The sequence below is a fragment of the Temnothorax americanus genome, unplaced genomic scaffold, assembly GCF_048541705.1.
Source record: "Temnothorax americanus isolate GAGA-0224 unplaced genomic scaffold, ASM4854170v1 Scaffold11, whole genome shotgun sequence".
Lineage (NCBI taxonomy): Eukaryota > Metazoa > Arthropoda > Insecta > Hymenoptera > Formicidae > Temnothorax > Temnothorax americanus.
In genome coordinates this window covers 3,480,065-3,505,664 of record NW_027509242.1, presented here as the reverse complement: position 1 = coordinate 3,505,664, position 25,600 = coordinate 3,480,065, and the positions used below count along the sequence as shown (strand labels likewise).

At 42.6% G+C, this 25,600-nt stretch overlaps 2 protein-coding genes across 2 annotated transcripts in view; one reads left to right on the top strand and one right to left on the bottom strand.

The window, feature by feature from the left end:
• The window catches only part of LOC143905691 (uncharacterized), a 262,762-nt gene that overhangs the window by 236,538 nt on the left and 624 nt on the right, over positions 1-25,600 (bottom strand). The window contains exons 3-4 of the mRNA XM_077421251.1: positions 12,564-12,833; positions 284-315 (exon numbers count right to left, since the gene is read on the bottom strand). Of these exons, the coding sequence (XP_077277377.1) occupies positions 284-315; positions 12,564-12,817 (286 nt within the window). The 5' untranslated portion in view covers positions 12,818-12,833. The remainder of the gene's footprint in view (positions 1-283; positions 316-12,563; positions 12,834-25,600) is intronic.
• On the top strand, positions 23,961-25,378 carry LOC143905685 (U3 small nucleolar ribonucleoprotein IMP4). Its single transcript, XM_077421237.1, has one exon. The coding sequence runs from the start codon at positions 24,077-24,079 to the stop codon at positions 25,010-25,012; it is 936 nt and encodes a 311-aa protein (XP_077277363.1). The 5' UTR covers positions 23,961-24,076; the 3' UTR covers positions 25,013-25,378.

Genomic DNA, 25,600 nt, shown 5'->3' with positions numbered 1-25,600 from the left:
TGCGCATGTCAGTATTACAGTATATATATATATATATATATATATATATATATATATATATGTCTAGAACAGATCATATTTTATAATATATTATATATATATATATATATATATATATATATATATATATATATATATATATGTCTCAAAGGTGCTACAATCTATTAATCATAATGCCCATGTCCGAATTCTAAGTTTAATTGCAAATGGTGATCCCATTCGAAGGAAAATTAACATTTCAATAATTTATTAAGTTAAATAAAATTCTGTTAAATTCACTCACCGAACGTAGAGGCACAGGTTAAAAGTTTATACCTGAAACATACAAAACACATTATTCTTTTTATAATCAGCGTGAACGAAATGATATGATCAACTTTATAAAAATCTAAAATCATGAATGCGTAATATACTCTATAATTTCTTTATCATTCTCCTTGAAGATTTTGGAAACTAACAAACTTTTTAAGTAGCTTAAAATTTATACTACTATGCGGCAAATTATTTTCTCGGTAAGATATAACAATAATATGTATATTTTTCTAGAGAGGACATGAGTCCATTTTTCAACGGTAGAGACGCATTAACGCTTAACTTCTTCTTTTGCATAACGCTCATTTAATAGCAAGTTATCATCCGAAAGGGGACAAATTGGCGAACAGAGTCAGTTAAGACTGTCGACGCGAGCGGGTTTCACCTTCCGATCCCCGAGAATATCATCGCTCGCGATAACGTTAGGGCCGCGGGCGAGTCTCTTTTTCTTTTCGCGATTGGCGCAACTCGACTTTGCTACTGCAGCGGGGAGTCGTCGTAAGGACTCTCGCCGCACACAAGAGACGCGAGCGCAAACGCACGTAAACCTGCACGCTGCTGTATATATGTATGTAAGTTGGTGGTAGCTTCTGAAATCCGTGGCTGATGCGGGACCGATAGTGTTGGGACGCCCAGCGGGCAGTCCCAGCTACTACGCCGGCACCCAAGGATCTATATAGTCGTGACGAGAATCCACGGACCATTACAAGCTGAACGATGGACGTACGCGCTTCGAGATTCATTTCTGCCGAGGGAAGACTCTCACGATGAGAATATTTTCGTGAATCCGAATGTGCGCCGCATATCTTCTCGATCCGTTCAACACCTATGGAGATAGCTCGAAAAACGTGTGTACCGATATTCGACAAAAAAAAATGTATATTTCAAGTAACTCAATCCACCATCGGAACAACGATAAACAAATGTACGATTTGTAGAATAACTCTGGGATGAAACAACTTTTACCGCACGTTTAATACACGGAAAGAATGGTTTTGTTGAAGTATCTAAAATCTAGATACAGATCTGAAAATAATTTTGTTGCACTATCAAAATAATTATGTAGAACACTCAAACTGATTACAAAAATATCAAAATTTTTTCAGCGTTATCATTATACTTCAGCGACCTGTTATAATTATTTTGATGGTGCAACAAAATTGTTTTCAGATCTGGTATCTAGCTAAATTTTTATTAGATACTTTAGCAAAACTGTTCTTTCCGTGTATAAATCCGATATCACAGGATCATTGCAATCAGCAATATCTCCTTTCTTTACAGATCAACGTAATCTATAATTCTTTATGAAGAAATTCAGATCATTTTGATTCTAAATTGATTCGTGTACTGTCAAAAAAAATGAATTTATTTAATTATGTTATTAATACGTTCGCGATTGAAGGTATTCGTGTGCATTGGCAGCGCATACCGTGAGAACCGAGCGGATCACTCTTGCCTTACGAGCGCGCATAAATTTAATAGGATTAAGCGGGGCGATATTTAGTCAGTATAACGTCGAGGAGCCTCGACAGCTACCCTCGGTCATCCTTATCTGCGCGGCCGCATCTGCCATGAACGGCAAAAGAAAATGGTCCCTGCTCGATAATCAAAAACGGTAGCCACGTGAGATCGCTGGCCGGATTTCGCGAGAAAAAGAAAAGCGGAAGCACACAGCCCTGTACGACTGATAACGCCACAGACTCACGACATAATTCAAACTCGCGCATGCCAGTGAAATAACTTCTTATTCGTTTGATATTCCACTTGATATATCAAGATTCGAATGTGTAAAAAATAAACAAGTAGAGAAACATGTGACTAGAGAGAGACGTAACGAGAGAGAGAGAGAGAGAGAGAGAGAGAGAGAGAGAGAGAGAGAGAGAGAGAGAGAGAGAGAGAGAGAGAGAGCAAAGAAGAAAAATCGCGCTCGCGCGGTGACGAGGCCGCGCGAGAATTCAGCCCACGTACCTGGAAATGAATATAACTCGTAAAGCAGCGCGTGTTATCGCATCGTCATTGTGTCTCGGACTTCCTCGTTTCATCCCAGATGCGTTTAATGTGAGAAAAAAAACGACCGCGCCATTTAAGGAAACGCGAAATTCGTGCCGGCGGCGCTGAGTTACGTTTCTATGAACGGTCGGGCTAATTTCGTGACGCGAAAACCGTCTGCGTGCGCAGGATTATTATCAGAGGCAATATTGTTACTCGGACGTTTGTTAAATTTTATAACGCGCGTCATAAAACCCCTCTCTCGCAGCGACGGGTGTAATAATGTTGCAACAATCGTGCAACATCGCGTAATAATATCGTGTGATTTATTAACATCGCATAAAATTAAAATGTACTCTGTTAAAACCATTCCCGTTTAATGACATTTATAAGCGCGCATCACTTGTTAGTATACTCAAATTATTGATAATTTGTTAATCAAGATACAAAAAAACAGTACAAATAATACGGACTCTAATAAGACAGCTTGTTGAAGCGTCGAAATGATTGGCACGACATCGCGCGCTGCGAGCCCCGAAAAATCATCGGTACTTGCGAGGGTAATAGTATCCGCGAGGCCCGATCGACGGGATTCGACACGATAAATCTAGAGGGGAATTAATTGCCGTTTGTGGTCCTGTCCGGTCTGGGTCCAGTCCCGGGTCCCATGCACCTCTCCTCTTCGCTCTTTCTCGTTCTCTCTCCCTCGTCCCTTCTTTTTTTCTCTCTCTCTCTCTCTCTTCTTCTCTTTCTCTCTCTCCTGCCGATTCTCAGCCTTACATTCTACGTCCCCTTTCCCGAGACTCACCTCGCCTGCGACTGGTTGACATCCTACAAATAAAATCAGCTCCAGGAATGCTCGCGACGACACGGGGTCTGTGGGACCTCTCGGAGGCTTTCTTCCCCTCGGTCTATCTCGGGAGGGAAAGGGAGGGCTCGATCTGGACGTACGCAAGTGGGACGAGGACTACGCTGGGACCCCACGGCATGAGACGTAATATATGGTAACCTTAAGACAACAGTTTGGGTATATCTTTGGGTATACTTGGATATTTCGTGCCCCGTACCCACTTTCGCTGGTGTATATCCACTACTCCAGTCCGCGTCACGCTCACCGGCGTGTGCGTGCGTGTTAGCATCGTTCCCCTTTCGCACACGTGTGCAAAGACGAACGAAAAGAGAGATGCCCGAACTTGTTGCAACTTCGACCGCACCTGAGCTCAGCCACCGATCGCGATTCTTTTATTGTCGTTCTTTAATTTAATTGTCGCTCTTCTGGGACACAGGTCCCAAACGCATCTAAGTCCCCAAGTGAATTGCATAACACTACTTTGCTCGGTGATACTTCAACCCTTATCTAACGCGCTTGACTTCATTTCGTGAAGTTGAAAAATGTAAATGGTTCGCGTATGCAGAGTATCTCATGATATAATACTGTATAATACTTTAATAACATACTCTGGGAATTAATGACAATGAAATTAATCGAAAATAGCTATTCACGTCTATATAATTACTTTTTCAATATTCTTTTCAATAAAGTGTGCTAATAAATTCAGTGCGATTTAAAAAATCCGTGAATAAATAAGAAATAATTAAAGCATCATCTAACAATTACTTTTACGCACATACATGTATATAAGGAATTAATTATATATGTATATAGAAATTTGTGTACACACACATATAATTAATCAAGTTGAATTAATTGCTAAGTAAGACGAGATAAACTGTCCAAAAATATATAACCGAAAACAATACCATACGTTCGAGTTGAATATTCTGGCGAAATAAATGTTAATATGCGACATAAATGGTCGATATATCACAACTTTCCGTTATTCAAATTATTCAATTCGATAATTCATATATTATTTCACACTCTCAATCTAAAAGAAAATTTAAAACAGTAAAATGTTTAAAACGGGGTGCGAGATAGATCTATCTCTATATAATATATTTTTCAACAGATATAATTATTGTCCACTTTGTTGTCATACGCGCAGCGAGACTCGAGTGAATGAACAGCGGCACAAGTCGATCTGTTTGTGAACATTCTTTTACCGTTTGGATTTCGAAGAAGCCTTGGTCTCGCTGCGCAAACAACAACAAGGTGATACACAACGGAACTGCGTAGCTACTCTATCATTCGTACGGTATACAAGCCGAGCGAGCAGGCACCAGCGTGGGTCGCTCCACGTGTCACACCATTTATCGAAATGTGATCGCGACAATATCGAAAGATTTTAAACGTGATTACCTCTTACGAATACTTAGACTTGCAATTAGTCAGGCCTATACACGACTCACTGTCGCAATTAATGACACGCAGACTTGGCTACTTATTCATTGAAGCAGATATCTTGCGAAATCTGAATATAGGAATCAGAATAATAGATGATGAATAATACAAATTACTGTTGTAATATTTATACGGAATAAGTAACTTTTACCGTTTTACGTGTAATTTGCTTCCGGTTTGTGAACGGCGTGAAGCAATATACGAATGATCGGATAGAATAATTTGAGTAACGGGAAGCCGTGATACATCTACGAGTTATGTGATATGTATTACGCGATCTAACTAATTTTCAAAATACGTTGTTAAAGATAAGCGATTGTGTGAGACGTTTTATATGTTTCATTATAATTAGTTGTATTCCGCGAAGAGAAAACGAGAATCCTGCACACATCAGATTGAAGGCGAAAAATCGGCATAATTGTAGCAGGCGAGGGAGAAGAGTGACGCGGAGAGCACGGGAAACAAAAGGATGAGCTTCTCGTCGCGCTCGGAACGACGCGAAAAAGAAGGACCGAAGGCGGGAATGTTGTTCGCTCGCGGAGTTTGTCACCGTGGAACGCTACATTTATACCATTAAGGACGTCTGAAATAGCAGCGACGGCCAGCTCGAGTTTTACGTGCCACATTTGCCACGAGAACCGCGTGGAGTCCGCAAGGGTGATTTACAGTGGACCTCCGATCGTCGTAAGTCAACGAACGAGCCATCGACACTTGTACGAAGTAAATGCGGAAAAGTAAGTGAGTTAATTCTTATTATCGCTTATTGTCCAACACTTCAACTTCGCTTTCGGCATAAATTAACAACAGCGCGATATCGATGGCTAGATCAGTTTTACGGGGTATTATTTTCGGCAGAAAAATCGTGCAAGAGCCAGGGCGATCGGCATTCGCGGTAGGATTTATTCCGACGGAGGGATATTCCCTCCGTTTTCGTAGGACGTGACAAAAAATCCATCATACGGCGGCGAGACGTGGTGCCGACATGCCACACATCCAATTATCATAAAACGCTCCAGATGCTGCGACCGCGGTTATAGCGGCGGCATTCTCGTCGAAAATCCAGGACTATAAATTCTGCGTACGTCCGAACGATACGTCCCTTTCAGAGCCGCGGACCCGACTTTATTCGTGATTCCCTCGGCGGAAGAACACGGGTTTTAAGGTGATCAGGCCAGGGCAGATTCGATCGAGCCTCTGATGGATTGACTCGGTGCGCCGTGTTAACGAACACGGTGGTCCCCGCGCGCGGGCGCGCGTTCGGGGAAAAAAATATTGACATCTTAGAAAAACTCTCGTCGTGGTCATAACGTAATTTGTAACACCTCCGCCGTTCTATCCGGCCAACGAAATTTTATTTCATCGTGATCGATCTTCGACGTGATAGCGTGCTATTGATCGATCGCTCGACACAATTACGGCCCAGTCTCTGTGTCTACTAATTCGTATATTTAAAAATATATTTCAATACTCTTTGAATGTGAGCCAATAATTTAAACATCTCGAACCGTTATTAAAATCAAAGAAATCGACAATTTTTACAATCATTTGTTCTTGCCGATATACGAATATGTATCTCTTAATTCATTCAACAAATAATTTCTTAAACGTCGTCGTTGGTATTTATGCTATACTTATGAAGCAACGTTCGCGATGACACAATAGCGTCGAAGGTGATATATTTGATAATAATTTGCGTTGAAAGAAAGGTTTCCCGGATGAGTCACCACCGCGCCTTTACGCCGAAGGAGACACCGGATCGATTCCCCGATCGCTGCTTACCCCGTATAGCCGTACGTAAACGGGCACGTACGAAAGCCCTAAAGACCGCGGTGAAGCCGATACTTAAATCAATCCGGTCACTCAGCCTCGCGGCTCAGATTGATGTAAGGCCGTGTTTTACATTCAATTCAATTGGGCAAAAAACTGCTATCCGCTGGCGGGACGCGGCGGGCACCGGTCGCTCTCGATGCCGGCGCATTGTGCCGACGATTCGCCCCGCGCCGTCTCTCTGCTCCGTTTCCTTTGGACGCGACCGACCTGCCTTCTTTCCATTCGTACGGGCCTTCCAGCTCGGTGCGAGAGGTAAAGGCCGCTCGTTAGAACTGTCCGCGGGACCGCTGACACGAAATTGTCATTATCTATCACGCGCCCGGAGAGTATTCGCCGCGAAACGGTTCGATTGCAGCCCCGAGGCTCTCCTCTTTCCTCGCGCCTTTCCATCCCTTCACCCTTTCCTTGCAGCGAACAGTGATTCGCGGAAGGGAATCCATCGTCGAGACAAGGCAAACCCTTTAAGCGTCGATTACTCACGAAGATGAGAAAGTGCCTCATCACGTAACATATAATTATATAAAAAGGTATTGTACAATGCACATCGAATTAGGAAAAAGCGACACGTAATGTAGATAATTTCACGTTTTTGAGAATAAAAGATTTCGGAAACATTCGCGCCGTGTTGTTATATATTTCTGAAAAATTGCCAGATAAAAAGAGAAGTATTTTTGGATAATTATTGCACTGATGATTTTGAAATATAAAACAAAATCTTGAAAAAAAGTGAGAAATAAAGTAACTCTGTAAGAAATTATTTGTTAGATCGTTGTTTCGGGTATCTAAATAAACGATTGTGTCACTTGTGACGACGACCGTCGGGAGGGTGTACCGTGTCCTGGCTATTTCCTTTTTTCTGCGTGAGATCCTAGAAAGGGACAGACGCGCGGTATTTTCCTATCGGGATCGGATCTACATAGGGAACATTATTCTCAGGACGACGTCGTTATTCGGTATGCGGGATTCCACGACGCCGCTTTTGACGTAAATTGCGAAGAGCGCCGGTCACGTTCCCGCTTTATTCCGCCGTCGTGTCGTTTGCGTCGTCGCTGTCGAAAGACGTGCAGACATCCGACCGTCGTCGCAGAACGCACGTGCAGTCCTTCCTGCTTCGGTCTAGTCCACGCCCTGAGGACGGCCGTGCGTTCCTTCAAATCCCTTTGAATTCTGAATCCCTCGGAAGTGACACACTTACCGGTGATCATTATAATTTTTATGCCAGATTTCGAAGGTTATCCGTGGGTAGAATTTGAATTTAAAAAGATGATATGTGCTTAAAGTTTCCTCCAAAGTTGCAATACATTTTGTATATTATGAAATAATCTCTCCCGTAAGTTTTTTAACGAAATTGTTTTACTTCTCGAGTTATTAAAAATGCGATATTTTTCCAACTAGACAGATAAAAATAAAAACACGTTTAAAAGATGTATGTTCAGAGCGACAATCTCATTTCTCTTCTAAAATTTTCCATTTTTTAAATAAAATATAAAATTATCTACATCGCGTTTTACTTTCTTCTATAATTTGACGTACATTGTATAATTCTTTTTCATAGAGTTGCAAGATAGCACTGAAAGTCATTAATAATAATCTGAATTATTAAACTCGTGATTATAAAAGTGCGCGCTTACGCATGATTTGTCACTCCAGGCGACAGATTGATGTCGCGTAAGATACGATCGTCTCTCCCAATCAGATTCGTCGACTGGTTCTTTCGCTACCGATTAGAAAAGAAGAAAATGAGACAGCCGCTAATTAGTGATTCCAAGAATTGAGGCCGTTTCCATCCGGCGATCTCCCGCGTGGATCAAATCGCCGAAGTAAGATAAGCTTTTCGAAGGTGCGAAGGGTCGAGAAGAAGTGCGAGGCATTCGAGAAATTCGTCGAAGAAATCGATAAAGCGTGCAACGACTGTAAAATATCTTCTTCACTCTACATACGCGCATCGGTCAAAATTTAATGACATTTTTCTATTACATTTTTATGTAAGGTTAGTAAAAAACTGTTAATTTTAATTTTATTAGAGAAACGAAACATGCCCTAAACACGTCTAACTTTATCAGTACTATTTTCAAATACGTATACGTATATACGTATTAGAATACTTTCTTAAGCCAAATGGAAGAACGCCCTCAGTAATAAAAATTATTCTTACAATTAGAGAAATTTTATGACCGCTGGTCACATTGCGATTGCGAGAAGATGGAATCGTCATCCCGGGCGTCAATCTGTCTCCGATAGTAGGTAGATATCCCATGAAGGGGAACGAATGTCGCGGCCACGACATGAACACCCATTTTCAGGCAGGGGACGAACAGCATGGGAATAAAACAAGGAGGACACTAATTAGCGATTCCAGGAACCGAGAACACGAACCGTAGCTCAGCACCGGACCTCTTCTCCCGCTCGTCGTCGGGGTCTACAACACGCCGTGTTGGATCCCAGCTGGTGGAACCCGTGGTGTACGAGAGAGGATCGGGATACATCGAGGGGGGAGGAGGACGGAAGATCGAAGAAGGAGAGAAAACCATCCGAAACATTCGGGCTGTAGCCACAAGTGTCAACTCACGGAATGCATTACCCTTGACCCCCATCCCTCCTTCCTGCATCACGTCCCACCTTTCACCGGTCCTCTCTCACGAACTCACCCTTGTCATCGAGGGAATTTTCCCCGGAATTCTTAATGCTCGTCGATATACCGAAATTAATGACAAGAGTATCCACTGTGTCCGATTTTAATACATGCGATGCAATCTGATTTCACGATATATTAACAATTGTTTTGTAAAGCGTTAAAAAAAAGATCTTTAGAAAATTACTTCGAGATAACTGAAGAATTTTTTAGAAATAATATGAACAAGTAAAATAATGAATACATTAGCTTTTCGATTGAAAAATTGATAATTGATAGAATAAATTCAACGGATTGTACTTTAAACTTTATACTTTCAAACTTAAAATGTTACATGGTTGATGTTAACAAGAACAATGACGTTTTACGTGAACATTGAGTAAACTTTATAATTTTACCGTTTAATCGAATACTTATTTATTGCAATATTATATTCTTAGATGTGCCGTATACTCTAGAAGTAAAAAAATTATCGTGCTTCCAATTTACCGTTTCTTTTTTTTTCATAGTCGTATGTAATACGAAATTTCAAACATGTCTACAGCCTCATAAAATGCCTCTTGTAGCGCAACGTATCAGTCGCGCGTATAGACACGTGCGCGTTCAAAAATAATTTGGTAACGTAAAAGCGTAATGTCCGTGCAATTATGTACGCGGAAGAAATCGAGAGAATTATCATAGCTGACAGCAGGCGAATTGAAATCTTTTTGTACGCCCGTCAGAGCTTAACGATCTTCCGTGATGTATCGTTGTGAGCGTATTGTGTCGCGTTGATATAAATCCTTCGAAGTCTAAACACGTTTTATGGACAACAGCTATGATGCATGTGGATACTACGCCTTCATTAATCAATTGCGTCATTTAATTCAATTAGCCGTTTCGCTTGATGATATGTAAATTAAGTTTCTCGACGAATAATCCGCCAGACTTCCGTTATTTACGTCTGAGAGGAGAACAAAAAATTATATTGAATGTTTCTTTTCTTTGAACGTGCAGCATTAAGTCCTCAATCTCTTTGCGACACCAACGTTACGGTACTGACAAGTGATGGAAAACGCTGGCAATACCGCGGCGTACGATAAGAAATCTACGGAATGAAGTAATAAATCCTGAATTTGTTATCTACGCCGAGTAAAAGAATTCCTGATATAAGTCGGTTAGTAAAGCAACTCAAAGACCAAGCGAGATCCGTGTGAATCGTTTCGGGTAATAGTGTTATCAGACGCGGCTCGTGTAGGACACGATGTGTTTCTGATACCAGGACCGAGCTACCTGAGCCAAGGCACTGAGAGAAGTGTTCGAGGGACGCATCGTTTCGAACAAACGCAAATAAATATAGAGTTTTTTCCCCGGATAAAATTTCCTTTTAATTAAAATTATGCTTTCGTACTGTGTATATAAAAAAAATATCATCTTATGAATATCTGTATTTAAAAAATATCTTATTAGATTTTATATCCAGATAATTAATTCGTTGGTATACTCTTTCTATACTTATCATATACTCTGACGCGTAACGTTGTTGTACCTCCAGTCTCATTTTTCTCATTCCAGTCTATTATTTCAATTTTCATAAAATGTAAACAAAGAAATATTTTTTTTGTGCATGGATTTACACGTTTCTACTTCGTACAGATATGCTGTACACAAGCTCCGAGAATTTCTTTCTCTTTCTCTCTTTCTTTGTCTCTCCTTCTCATGTACGTGAAGCTACTAAATTCGAAATTCCGAACTGGCGAGGGTAAAACTACTGACCGCATCCAAAAGCGGCGTCGCGCAGTACCGCAGCGACTGTTTCATTTAATTAAGACTTCTTTTTATTTCTGGTAAACTCGTTCGGGTATTTTAGGAAGCGATCTCCTCGGCAGCTTACCTTGCCTCTACATTAAATTAATTTATTAGCTTGCCTAACGCAGGTAGGTAGTAATCGTTACGTCGCGACACACACGGACGCTAATTCGACAATGCGGAAAATCGCGCAAAACGCCGAGGAAAACATCGCCGTACTGATCGTGAGTATCGTGAAATTCACACGAGTTAAGCAAATTCCACTTCGCGGCGATTTGTTGCTCGTTTGAAAAATCAGTTGGCAATGGCATATAAGTGATTATTCCGTGGTATACGTGCGAGTCGATTTTACAATGCATAAGATTATTTAGATTATTTTCATTCCAACGTGTCGAACACATTCAGACGTAAAATGATTTCCTGTTTGTTCTCATCGCTCATCGACGCGTCGCGTATCTGTAGCTCGGAGATAATGGCAGCGTGTGTCGCTTTTATTTAACGTTTAATGCTCGTTGAGCGAGTAGGATGTGAACGGAGCGCCCCGGAGCGTTATTTCTTCTCAATAGTAATTCTAGAGTACCAGCAAAACTGGTTACGGCGATACATAAAGAAGAACTATTGGATTAATAATCACCGGCGTGCCTGCTGGGGAATAGGTTCGCATTCGTTTCTATATCTCACAACGAGATTGCCGAACAGCCTCGTAAAGAGTAATCGTCGCGTATCGACGTAAGAAACGTCTCTGACTCCTTGAGATTTAATCTTTCTAGGCGTTATGAGGGATTACGTTGATTTCCAATGGACAGATATAGCGACGCAATCATATCTTATTTCTATTTAGATGGTTATTAGATATAAAAATAACAAAATTTGATTGACGAGGTAATAATGTCATAAATATTGTGTACATACAATTGCAAAAGACTGATATGCTAATAAATAAATTAAAGTTCATATATTATATTTTTATATGATAAAAAAGCAACGTAATTTCCATCTAAAAATCATCGTTTCTACAAATAAGCTTGCAATTCGCGTACTCGTATATCGACGTGCGCTATAATAGTTTGGTCAATGACCGACGCAAAAGCCGGCAACATAATGCAACGCGAGAACTGTTCGAGAGAACTTTTCTGAGGCAACTCTCTCGCGTTCGCGAGCGTTAAAAACCGCAGAATTCAACTCGCACGGCGCGATGGTAGGAACGGGGAAAAAATACGGACCGGCGTCAACGCGCGCGAAACAATATCCATCCGCGCCTCTCGGACGTGAAATACACCATGGATTATTGCCGCGGTAGAAAGGACAGTTGAGAAAAGAGAAAGAGAAAGAGAGAGAGAGAGAGAGAGAGAGAGAGAGAGAGAGAGAGAGAGAGAGAGAGCACCGGAAAAAAAGAGAATAACGAAACGGAGAGACAAAGAAGACGATAAAAAGACGCGGCAGTGAAAGGACGCGAGAAAGGTGGAGGAGGTGGGAGCGAGACGGAGACAGATCCAGAGAGGGTTGCTCGTAGAGGTACCCGGGGCCAGGTACCCCCGATTCTGGGAAACGTGTTCTGCCAGCTTGTTAGGTGTCCCCAACAGTTCTCTAATATATGACTGGCACTCTCTACCCTTTTTCGACAGAGGAGGACGAGAGAGGACGAGAGAAAGAGAGAGAAGAGAGCTAGGTCCACGAGAGAGCGTCCAGTTAGAATGCCATCGGGCTTACCTGTACTCACGACCGCGGCGACGTTCCTGCGCGCCCGCTCGCTCCGATCCCCGTTGTTTTACGGCGACAAAAAAAAGCGCGTCCTCCTCCTCCTCCTCCTCCTCCTCCTCCTCCTTCTCCTCCGTGCATTGCGCGATAATTAATGGACCAGTACGCAGCGAGAGAATCCGTTCTCCGTCGATTTGATTGATGGTGGCTGTTGGCGATCCTTTAAAACGGTCACGTGGGTCGTGACCGTGATACCGCTCCGGCATTTGTGCTTGCGCATCGCTGGAAAATGAACAATTAATAATGTAATCGCAATTTAACATAATCATACAAGAGCTCTATCAGGAATTTTGTTGTCCAAAATCATTTCAGCGGACGTTGGAGTTGTTCGCGGAAATATAACGAGAGTCATATATTAATTCTTAATTACGTAATCGAGAATAGCTCATGAGCTCCTATAGAAACGAGCGAAGGCATTTTCAAGATCGAGCAGCCGCGTGGAGGAACAAAGATCTATCGATCATCACTGAAATCAATCGGCTACTCCGCTTCCCGATGAGGTCGATGATGTCTAGTCACAACACCATTGTTTCAATGACCCGCTGCCCCGCCCAGTAGGTGGCACCAACCTTCACATACTAATGAGCCAACCAGTTTCAAAGATCATCAACGCACGCTAGAGAGATGAGGTGTTGAGAAGGCCGGGCCTTCTCTCGGGACAGAAGGGTTACCGTGATTCCTCTTATACTTTCAACAAGTCTCGATTATACCTCCCGAAGGATTTGCAGTCCAGATTACATTCCGTAGATCTTAGCTGTACTAAATTAATTTATTCGTTGTGTCGCTCGGTAAAGGAAAGTAATTTCTAAATGTCTAGAACATTATCCGTTCCATTCGGACGTCCAAATCGATACCGATCAACCGAGAAGTCGTCAAAGAAGTACAAAGCTGTCATTGAAAACCATCGCCTTAACAAGTACCAAAGCAACGTGTTATCGCGACGGGGCAAAACGACGAGGAACGAGGGGCCCGGGAGAGGGTTTCCATCGAGGCAGGCTTTAGGGGGTCCCGACGTAAACCGATCGATCGTATACGTGCAAGGTATCGATACCGGCTGGAAATGAGGCAGCTCCGTGACGTCCGTAACATCCAGCGTGAATGAGGCGCTAACGACCAGTGATTACCACGCTCGCACGCGGGGCTCACGACCGTGCACGGGCTGTAACTCACGCACGGGTAACGCACGCACGCACACACACGCATACACGTGCTCGCGCGCGCGGATCGACGAATAATCACGCGAGTAGGTGAGGATGTCCATCAATCCTGGGGCCGCGCCGCGCGCTAAGCGCGGGACCTCCCGCGATGTTTCTCATCTTCTCACCAGGCCCGACGTGGGGCGTCGTCTCTCTCTCTCTCTCTCTCTCTCTCTCTCTCTCTCTCTCTCTCTCTCTCTCTCTCTCTCTCTCTCTCTCTCTCTCTCTCTCTCTCTCTCTCGCCACCCCGACGGACGTCTCCGAAGCTCTTGGCGTGAGGAAGAAGCATCCGTGGACTTCTGACAGGACGGACGCGCGAAATCAATGAGCCACCAGCGGCTACCACATCGTCCGAAGTGCGAAGACGCGTGCGAAATAAGGTGCGCGGTTGAAAGGGATTTATAACGTCGTAAGAATCGCTTGTAGGGATCAGTAAGACGAATAATAAATACTTAAGTGAAAAATAAAATGAGTTAAGAGTAAGATCCACTTTTTTCAGCAATCTGCAAGTCGACAGAATTTGACTAATATTATAGTTTTGATACACATTCGGTTTAATGTTCATGTTATACTATAACTGTTAAATTATATTCGTATATATATTGCCACCAAAGAAGAATCATGCACTAACAAAAAATCGCGATATATTCGAAGTAACTAAACGTATCGAAATTTCCAGCGGTACAATAGGCTTCGCTCATGCCGGTGAGAAATTCTTTCAATCAACCTACTGCCTATGCCCGCTCGTAGATTTCGTGAACCACCTGGGGTCTCCGTGCCACATCAACGCAAGATTAATACGGCCCATAGACTCTCTTAAATTAATATCTCCCGTTAGCCAATAGCTTTCACAAACACGTCACGTCGCAGCTCGCGGCGTAATTCCACTGACAATCGTTTCTCGCGAAACAAATTTCTAAACAACATGTATATAAGACAGACGTCGAATACAACGCGAGCTAAAAAGAATCGTGTATTTTGATATCTCCAAATAGTTTATTAGGCAGCAAATGTAAATTCCTCCTAAAATATAATTTCATTTGAAAGAGAAAAAAAAATGAAACAACGTGAGCAAGATTTTCTCAAATGCGAAATAAATGTTGCAGTATTAATTGATTCTCGGAAGCAAGAATAATTTTCGGATAAGTTTTCTGCTACACGAATCACTTACGCTACGTTACGTAATAACATAGAGATGCGCTTGTAGATTTAAGCACAGCGTGGCCTATCGGTGGTGAATCCGACGCGACGTTGTAAAAGTGAAATTACACCGGGGCCGCGGTAAGTCGAAGTCGAAGGGGATCGAGACGTAAAGCGCGGGCATATAATACGCGGACCCTGGAAGTAGACAATGGACACTTACGGGCCGAGAATGCGATAACTCTATACGCGATCGGGCGAGGAGGCGAGAAGGAAGCGAGGAGGTGCAGCAGGAGGAGGAGGAAATAGGGAGAGAAAGAGAGAGAGAGAGAGAGAGAAAGAGAGGAGGCGTGGAGGATCACGATTTACCCATACAAAATCGCGCCGTGCGCGTATCGTACACGACGGTAATCAAACCCATAAATCCGAGGCATAACCAACCTCTGACACAGATTCTCTACCTTTTTATCTACCGCGGTCCGCCTGTGTGCTCGGTAGTGCATCGGCCGATTTCGCCCGATAAATCGTTCGTTTCGCACTCGTCGAGCCATTTCCTTGTATAATTATCGCTTCCCTCAAATATCTTGTCTCGCTCGCCGATAGCGGTAGCGAGATACGTCAGACGTATCAATAATTATTTGCGAATATATCTGTTATTCAAAATTCTTATATAATTATATATAAATATGAAAAATAAAATTTTGTATCAATTAGGAACAAGTGGCCAGAACCATTATACTTCCACCTTTAGAAAAAAAATACAAGAATTCTAGGTATCGCGAGAGAGAAAGAAAGAGGGAGAGAATACTTATAGAATCGCGAAGTTACGGATCGCAATTGTGGAAGAAATAAGCTCGCCGAGCAAAAATGCATCGCGAGTGCGTTCCGAATTTTTTGAAACACAGTGGTTACGCGCTGCACGACTATATTTTCAGTTCTTTTTTCCCCCCGATGTTTACGATTATATGCTTTCGCGTTCGAGGAGTCCCGGGGAATTTTCGAGTGGCCGGATGAGCGAGAGACAGGCGCTCTCAGCGAAGTCGAACGTCGTCGGACGGGTCTCGGAGTGTACTTTGTGCCTGGCGAGAAATTGCAGAAGCTTCGAAGGGGCTCTCGCTCGTACATCCTCTCGCCCTAGGGGCGAGAGAAATCCCCCGACCGACGCGACGTGGCGGGCAACGACGCTCCGATCGAGCGAGGAGCCGCAGCATAACATTAAAGAGCGAGCGAGGGGTCCCTCTCGAACGCGGGTTAACGTTGCATCGGGCGGTTGTGCTGGTTGTGCATCGCCGCGGCCGCGGCGCACATCGACGAGAGGCGCGGGGGGCCTGCGTGCGCTCCGTCGCCGTGTGCACGGGATGGGCGTGGTGGTGCACGGAGCGCGCGGCTATCGAACTGCTCTATCGCTAATAAATCTGCGGCTCAACTAGAATCTGCCTCGAGTTATACGAGGCAGCGGATAACGACGGATCGGCCACGCCGCGCCGATCCGTCAAAAAACTCCGCGCTGCCATTTTTACGATCGTCCGACCGACCGGCGATGATGCTCGATGAGGCTCTGGGAGTTGCCTTCATTATTTCGCAGGCTCTCCCTCTGTACAGCGTGGCGAGCCTCCGACGCTCCTCGCGATCGGTTGTCGAGTCACCCGAGGTTGTCGGAGGTTTGCGAGAGAACACCCCTAAGACCTTTTTTTTCGTTTCTCCCGGGGGTCTATCATTTTTGTGTAATTGATATTGCACTGCGTACATATACTGATCAACAGATTTTTAAATTAATTTCTCAGAGTTAGAATGTGATATTAATACAAACGTAAGTTCATTCTTATTGAATATATATTCGTACAGGAACTTTTTGATTAAACTTTTTAAAACAAAATTTAATGTAATCGATTTTATAACAATAAATATTACACTTTGATATACGTCTGTAGGAACACGGTAATTGGATATCCCGATTATTGCAGTAATCGAAACAGATGATACAACGTTGAAAGACGTACAACTAGAGTCATCTGTTAAGAACATCTGTAAGCTATAGAAGCGCATTAGCACAAAACGTATTATTTTAGCTCCCATCCTGGGGACAAAATTAAATACAGACATTAATAATTAAAGCCTCATCATCGATACCATCGATCTATCGCCGAAATTAAAATTAAGCGAGATAAACGAATACCGATTCTCCAATAAACTTAAACGTTACGATCTCGATAGCTGCCCTAACTGAAAACTGTGCTTAGCGTTGTAGGAACAGAATTTGCAGAGGGATCAATCGGTGCGTTTATCGACTCGAATAAATTAAAAGCGGCGGCGTATATCTAGCGGCGGAACTTGTTGGATTTGTCATTGATTTCTGGCAGACTGCGGGCCAGGGTAGCACAACGCCTAGGAAGTGGCTGAAACGGTTTTGTCCCAGGACATCAATACTTCCACGACCCGCACATTACCCGATAATAACCGGCTATATACTCGCGACGCGAATTACGCCGCGATCGTTATATTACCCCATGGCTCGCCCGGGGAAAGCCCCCCCTCGCCTTTGATCCTGAAACGCGGATGAAAGCGTCCAGGCTGTCAAGGAATTCAGAAACGTATATATATACCTGACATTATCTCGCATCAAACTTTCTACCGTCAAACGCTCGAAGCGACGCTATTGATTCCATGTCGCTATATTGATGCCGTTGCAATTGCGCTCGATCTGTCTCGGATTCTTCGTAAAGAGAACTTCCGTCATATTTACGTAGATTAATTCAATTAAAAAGAAATCGAGGTCATTTAACTTTGTGAAATTAATGGGAAATATATTTGTTACGAGACACTAGCGTTTATAATGGCGCATTGGCACGCATTTCAAGTGCCGCTGAATCGATGCCTTTATGTCGAAACGATCTTTCTTGCCTTCCACGGGAGGCGGAGGTAAATGGAGAGCCGGCGAAGATGACGATATGCTCGAGATGAAAACGTCTTCCGGTAGCATCGGGCGTTTCCGTTACGATATTGCCGCGCGGTTGAATGCCGGCGAGCGTTTGTGTCGCGGCAATTTGCGGGACAGTTCGTAAGAAACTTGGGGCGATTGTCCCGCGGGCATTAATTGGCATTATTACTGCGTGCCGTATGTAACGCGAAGGAAATCGAGCGCGACGATCAATCGTGACGATCCGCATCGCGGATAACCGCACGCTACGAAGCGGAATACTCCCGGCGAAATTGACGAAAAGCAGCGCACAACGTGTTCTTAAATCGTTTGAAGATATCAATTGTATCGATAATTGCGCACATCCGGCAATTCTTTAATCAGAAACGTTCAAGCGCGAAACAAAATCGAGATTTCGGGTTGCAACGCCGTAATGGATATCTCGGATGTGGGAGAGTATATATTCTCGAGAGAATATACGAAGTTCTCTCTCGCGGAGAGAAGCGAGCAGAAACAAAGAAGGGGATAAACATGAAATAACAGAAAAAGAGGGCAGAAGGAGGCGGAGGATGGGGAAAAATGAGGCAAAACTGTATCGGAAGATAATGACGGGGTATGCCGGTGATCGGGTCCGTTCACCGAAGAAATGGAAGAGCACGATGCAACCGCGAGACACCAGCTAGATGCAGTTTGATGATGCTTCAGAAAAAAATCTCTAGGCAATAACTTATTTGTGTTTTTTGCTCGTGCACCTTGTGTATCCCGCCACGTTAACCGGGAAACGATAATTACTTCCCTAGAAACGATAATTACTTGCACCGACCCTGATATGATTAAGCAATATTTGATGGATGGGCGTTAGATCGGCTCAATATTTAGTCGAAAATTTCTCAGCGCATATATCGACGGTTTAGGAAGTCGGGACAATGGATAATCGTTGTATCAAATTTCATCGAAAATCTTTTTCCGAGCGTTTCAATCGCGACGTCGCGTACATTAAGAATTTACATTTAATTGAATCTGAATAATTTATGTAATGTATGACAGGTAGAAATGATCCGTGCGAGACATATATGTGGTACCAGCATAATTATAAAATTCGGAGACGAAACTTCTCCGCAAATGAAATTTTCAAAGCTTTCCCGGCCAGCTGGACGACGAATTTGCTCGCATCCCGGGTATAATACGCTCGCGCGCGCTCGCTGTCGGAGCCAATAAATTTTTCACATAACCTGTACCAATAAAATGAGATAGCGGGAGTAGAGGAGGCATCGACGCGATCCTGAAACAACTATACTTATCGAGGATCGTGCCTCGCAGGGTCTGATGGAACCCCGCGTTTTCAGTCCCGCTTCTGTAATTACTATCTTCCACACACACATATATAGGGATCGTTGCCTCTTTTACTCCGGTTCATGCCAAAAAACCGAAAACTTTCGGTTCGCATCGCATTTGGCAATAATCGCGCCCACGATTATTTCTCGCCGCATTATCTCGCTCTTTTCGCGTCATAAATTGTATAATATTATTCGTCTAAACATCGCAATCGCGGAGAAACAATAAAATAGCAACGGTGACGACTCGTAGCTATCCCTCTCATCATCCCGCAAGTACGTCGATGAAGGAATCGTTATCCCGGCTTTCCCCCCTCCCCCTCCCGTGCCCCCCGCCTGTCCGGTTCCCCTATACCGACGATCGTGATAAAACCATCGGACAATAATAAACAATGCGTGAAACGACAAGTACAGTCGGGCGACCGGGGGCATTTCGCGAGATGCTATCGTGCCCGGGACTCAGCCCCCGGTAGCGGAGCGCGATCAATCATTCGAACTGGATAAAATATAAAATACGGTACCGCGAGGCAGCGCTAGGCCGCGATGTGTGTTTGCCGTTTTATTTATTTGCACGGTCATGCAAGCTACGCGGAATTAACGTATTTTTTGCACGCGACCTCCTCCGCTGCAGGATGACGGCGGCGCGGGTCGATGGCGAGCACCGACCTAAGCTTTCGTTATCGCCCCGCGCATTAAAACCGGCGGCCACACAATGAATATAATAATTTTCTTTTTTTAATCCCTCCTTATTCGCCCCGCGACGATTTTAACCCCGAGCGTGACGCAACGACGTTTGAAGAATAACCGCGCGGTTAATAAGACACCCGGAGATCCGATGGGTCTTTTTAGAGACAAACGGAGGATCATAGAAGGTCCGGGTGTCTCTCTCACGAACATGCCGAAACGCTACGGGACGGGGCGATTCACATCGCGTGATGGATGGTACTCGCGGTATCTTGTATCGCGGTATATCGTCGCCACCGCTCTTGCTTATTAAACTCTTCGGTATTTCTCGTGGATGGGTATAACGAGAGAGGCAGCGTCGCCCCGCTCGCGCGAGAAGAAAGACGCGGGGAGAGAACGATCGGGGAGAAAGATCGATACCTCGTGTTCACCTCGTGGGACCGAAACTTTTAATAAGTGTCATCTTTGCTACCGAGGTAGTCGACAATCGCCTCATTATAAATCGCTACCGTATATACGTCCTTTAAGCGCGCCCGAAAAATTATCTGATTCGTTTAAACGACCGGACGACCGGCTACCCGTACGCGTCATTCGATTTTCAATCCTTCGCCGCCAAGTTAGAGTTAGAATCTTAAAAATACACTTCTTGCCCGTGTATATTAATTTCGTATCTCCTCCGCGTCATTCCAACGTTCGTAGATCCGCTGCTCTTTCTTTCCGTCCACCGTGTAAATTCCGTCAAATCAAAAAATCGGACAGGAACAAGTCTGCAAGTGTTTCGCGATAAAATTGTCATGATCGCACGATAATTCGAAGTGTTTCGTATTTGTGTATGGCAGGTGGTGGCGATTATTACGCTCGACTATGAGCAACAAAATATTATCCTCGGGAGAAAAGCGCCTTCGATCTTATAGTTCTCCGCGGACACGCGGTACGAAACGGATGATTGCGCGCCGCGAACGCAACAGATCGCTACGTTATTATTTTCGCCAGTTATCGAATTAGATGTTGGCTTAACGGGTACGTATATAGCGTAGTCCCCGCATACCCGTCTCATAGGCGTACATATAGGTACGCGGCTCGCCGTCGACTTCTAATTCGCTCGTGTATCTCTCTCCGTCGTTATATTCGCAAAATTATGTGAACAAAAACCAATCGGATATTTTGACCAGCTTATAGGAACTCTAATTTTGACCATCCAAGATAAGAATTTCGACCGCGTTGAGAATCGCAATCGTGCGAGGTCTAATTCACGAAGCAATGTTAAAGCTAGGATATAATTATGACACCGTGTTAATTACGCTTTAATGTGCGTGTAAAAGAAATGAAAAATTATATAAATTGTGTGCGTCGTGCATGTACTCCGATATACTAAAAATGTCTCTAAATGCAGGTAAACAATCGCAAATTCGCGAGACTATGAAACACCTATCCTCCAACAAAGCTTTCCCTCATTCAACGTAAAATGTGAAAATAAGAAAAATCCGATCAAACTAGGCAATCGTCGTTAAACATTCAAACGATATACAAAGAACCGAATAAGACAACTGCGAAATCATCGTTTGAATATGATAAAAAAAAGTGGTTAGCATCATCGGTGGCGAGGCGAAATCATCGCATCGGCCGCGGCCGGGCGAATGAAGGCAAAACGCTTCCTTCGCCGGAAGGAAAAGCGGCGGCAGAGTCGAGTCCGGTTTCTAATGATCGTCGTCATGTCGATCGTGCTTTATGTCGCCCCTTTTGCATAAACGCGCTCATATTAGCTCGGACGAGGCTGTAAATTATGCCGATTCAGGAACGTAGCGAAGATGACGCCCATGGGCCCTCTCTCACTCTCTTCCTAATATCTTTCTCTGTCTCTCACCTTCCTCGTATGTATACGTTCCCCTCTCCCCTAACGTTTCAGCCCTCCGCGTCACGATTTCTCTCCTCTTTCGCCTTGCCACAAGGAGGAGGCATCCCCCGAGATTACGGCTCCACTCGTTACTACCTACAACGTACTTACGTTACTTTTAGAACTGCTTATTACCGTGATTACCGGCGCATAATGCGCCGACCGAGCCGTTCTACAATTTATTATTGAATTGCTATAATACGGACTGACCGGCATTGCCCGGCGTGCTGACATCGTTATATACACGTTGTTGTGGAAAACGCGTAACGCGAATCAAGTTTCCCTATACGCGTGAACAATTCGCGACGGCAATTCTATATTCATCGCGAGTTGATATCGTGATCCAATATTATTCAGGGCGTTTCGCGTAACGAAATTGGCCAACGATTTAGAAGACAATCCGACTTGCTTTTAATGTTAAACATTGTTGTAGTCAATTATTAAATTACGAATTAATTGAAATTTGCTTGAAATTGAATAAAAAATAAAAAAGTTTAGCTACTTCACTTATAAAACTTAATTCGTAAAACTTAATTCTTCATATCGAGTGTAATTCTAAAATTATTTTAACATTGATTTCAAATTTATAGAATAATATATCATTAAAAATTAACGTTAACAATGAGACCATATGCTATAAATATATATATTTTATACAATATATTATATTAATATTTTAAAAAAGGAATTTATTCTATAAATGCGCAAAGAAGCATATAGATGAAGCATGTAATATATTTTCTTTTTGAACGAAATTTTTCAATAGGATATTTCATTATCATTTTCAACCGCATCTTATAAGGTACGCACGATTGTGTTTTACGCACTTCTCATTTTCAATTAATTTAAAATAAATCTCAGCCATCTACTTCCTTTTTTTACTATATATTATATATTATTTATTATATATTGTAGAGTATTTCGCGCTTAGTTGCTCTTTAATCGGAAATAGCATCGGAAAAAGTTTTTATATATTCTATAGAATATGTTCTATAATATATTTTATAGAACATTTAACGAAACGTTCTTTACCCCGTGTATATAGCCGACAGAATGTTCCGAGGAATTTTTCCTCTTCCGACGACATGAAATGCGGAAGAGGATGCCTAAGGCGTGGACTCCGGTGAACCACACGCGTGTATATACACACGGAGAAACACATACCCGAACACATGCATACACAGATGCTTTTGAACGCACCGGACAAAATGACCGGTTTGCCATCTATCCGCCTATTTCGATGCTATTCATTGTTACTTTCATGCGTGATTGGCCGCACTCAGGTGGTTACACAAAATAACACATCCAAATCGAACACCGTAAGTCGCGCGCGAGGAAGCAGGCTTGATTTCTCAAGTCGCGCTGTATTGCATTTTCTTGCAAAGTGCACGTTGCGGTACACACGAGAACAATCATTCGAACAACAATAACACAAAAATCCGTGGGAAATATAAGACATTTAAAGAATGTTTAAAGAGATTAATGATTTCGATAAACTTTCTCAAACAGAAACTAGGCGTTTATATAAGCGAATTTAAAATTTAAATATTTACCCATCAGACAGCACGTATGTCTAAAAGACGTCGCAAAGACATCTTTTAGACATCTTTTAGACACACGTGTCTAAAAGACGTATGTAGTACATCTTTATGACATCTTTTAGACATCTTTTAGACATGTGTGCTATCTGGGTACCAAATTGTTATATAACTGTCAATTATGATTTATAAATCTTATATACAAACGTAAGAAAACATAATTTTTAGAAAAATTGTCGCTAAAAAGATATACAGATACGATAAAAATAATTTGAAATTTGCTAACTTTAAACAATAGATAATTAAACAGAAAATTTAGCTTTAAATAAAATTTAGCTTTAAATAATTAAATATTTGCAAATTATAATTATTATGCATACAAAACTATAATGTATTACATATGCAGTTGTTTTGTGCAACCAGAAAAGATAGCTATAATCAGTTTATACGAACTTGTTTCGGTTATATTTCTCATGTATATATTTCTCCATTTCCTTTTTTTTTTCTTTAATGTAATTCTCGTACGCACCCATTAGGTGCATCAAGTATTACATTCGATTGGCCTTTACTTTTAGATCCAACCAATTACATCCAACTACTGCCTACTGGATGCATCTGATGCGTCACCTTATAAAAAACATGGTATCATAACCATAACCTCCAAATGAGCACGCGTACTGTTGTTAAACACGCTACTCGAGGAAGAAAGTTACGGAAAGTTCTCGTAACAATCGACGAGGAATACAAGTTTGAGTGACAAAAATGTTGCGAAGACAAGCGCGATTACGTCGAGAGTACCTCTACAGAAAATCCGTGCAAGAAAAGGTGCAAGGTATCCAAGAGAAGAAGGACAAGCTGAAGCACAGCTTGGAGAAAAATGTCCCGATCCACCCGGACCTGAGGAAAAGCGCGTTGCACGTGCAGAGGAAGATCGAATGGGAGGACGCCGGGCCGGAGATGGCGATGGCCATGGGCACGGAGATGGGCGGCGCCGTGGTCAATCACGAGGACGACGAGTATCGCTGGGCCGGCGTGGAAGACCCGAAGATCGTCGTCACGACGTCGCGCGACCCGAGCTCCCGGCTGAAGATGTTCGTGAAGGAGCTGCGTCTGATATTCCCGAACTCGCAGCGGATGAATCGCGGTAACTACGAGATGAAGCAGCTGATCCACGCCTGCCGAGCCAACGACGTCACGGACTTCGTCATCGTGCACGAGCATCGTGGCGTCCCCGACGCCCTGGTGATATGTCATCTGCCCTACGGACCAACGGCCTACTTTACGTTATCCGGTGTCGTAATGCGACACGACATACCTGACATTGGCACAATGTCGGAGCAATATCCACATCTAATCTTTCATAATTTCAAGACGAAATTAGGAGAGAGAACAATGAACATATTGAAGTACCTGTTTCCCGTGCCAAAAGAGGATAGCAAGAGGGTGATTAGTTTTGCCAATCACGACGACTTCATATCCTTCCGGCATCACGTGTACAAGAAGGCTCAGGGAAAGGAGATCGAATTGACGGAGGTTGGACCACGCTTTCAAATGAAGTTATACGAGATCAAATTAGGAACTCTGGATGCTGAATCAGCCGCTGACACGGAATGGGCCTTGAGGCCTTATATGAATACAACTCATAAGAGGAGATTTCTGTCTGACGATGATGGGTGGCAGCAAGAAGACAATATTTAATTTAATTTAATTCTGATATGCCTACGTTTGTATATATATATATCAATCGTTTAATTTCGATAAATTTTCTAAAGCCACATTAATATCTCTAAATTAATACACATTCCTGTCTGTACATATAATATGTATACATATATAAAATGTATATAACGTGCATCAAATATTCCTTGAAAGAGTGTAGAAAATAATAGGCAATATATAAAATTATAAATGATTAAAATCACTATTTCAGTATTATTTGATGAGCAATGATATAAAATATATTTTTGTTATATAAAAAATATATATTAATAAGTTATACTATGGTTCTCTCTTTCTATATATGTGTATATGAGAAAATTAGTAAAATTGCTTTTGAAATTTCAAGTTCTAGGAGTAATAAGCTAATTTTGAAAGTATAATACGTGTATAATATATAATGTAAGTATTGAAAGAGTATAATATATTATAATACATGATATTTTAAGTATTGTACTCATTTTCACAGTAACTTTCTCATAGTTAATGAAGAATAATTTGCGATTATAAATGGCAAGCGCCTTATCTTATTGTCATAGAATATTCAGTTCGCGTTGATTATTTCGCATA

Bases quoted from the DNA above. Each gene is read 5' to 3' on its own strand.
- LOC143905685 (XM_077421237.1), top strand. From the start codon at position 24,077: ATGTTGCGAAGACAAGCGCGATTACGTCGAGAGTACCTCTACAGAAAA.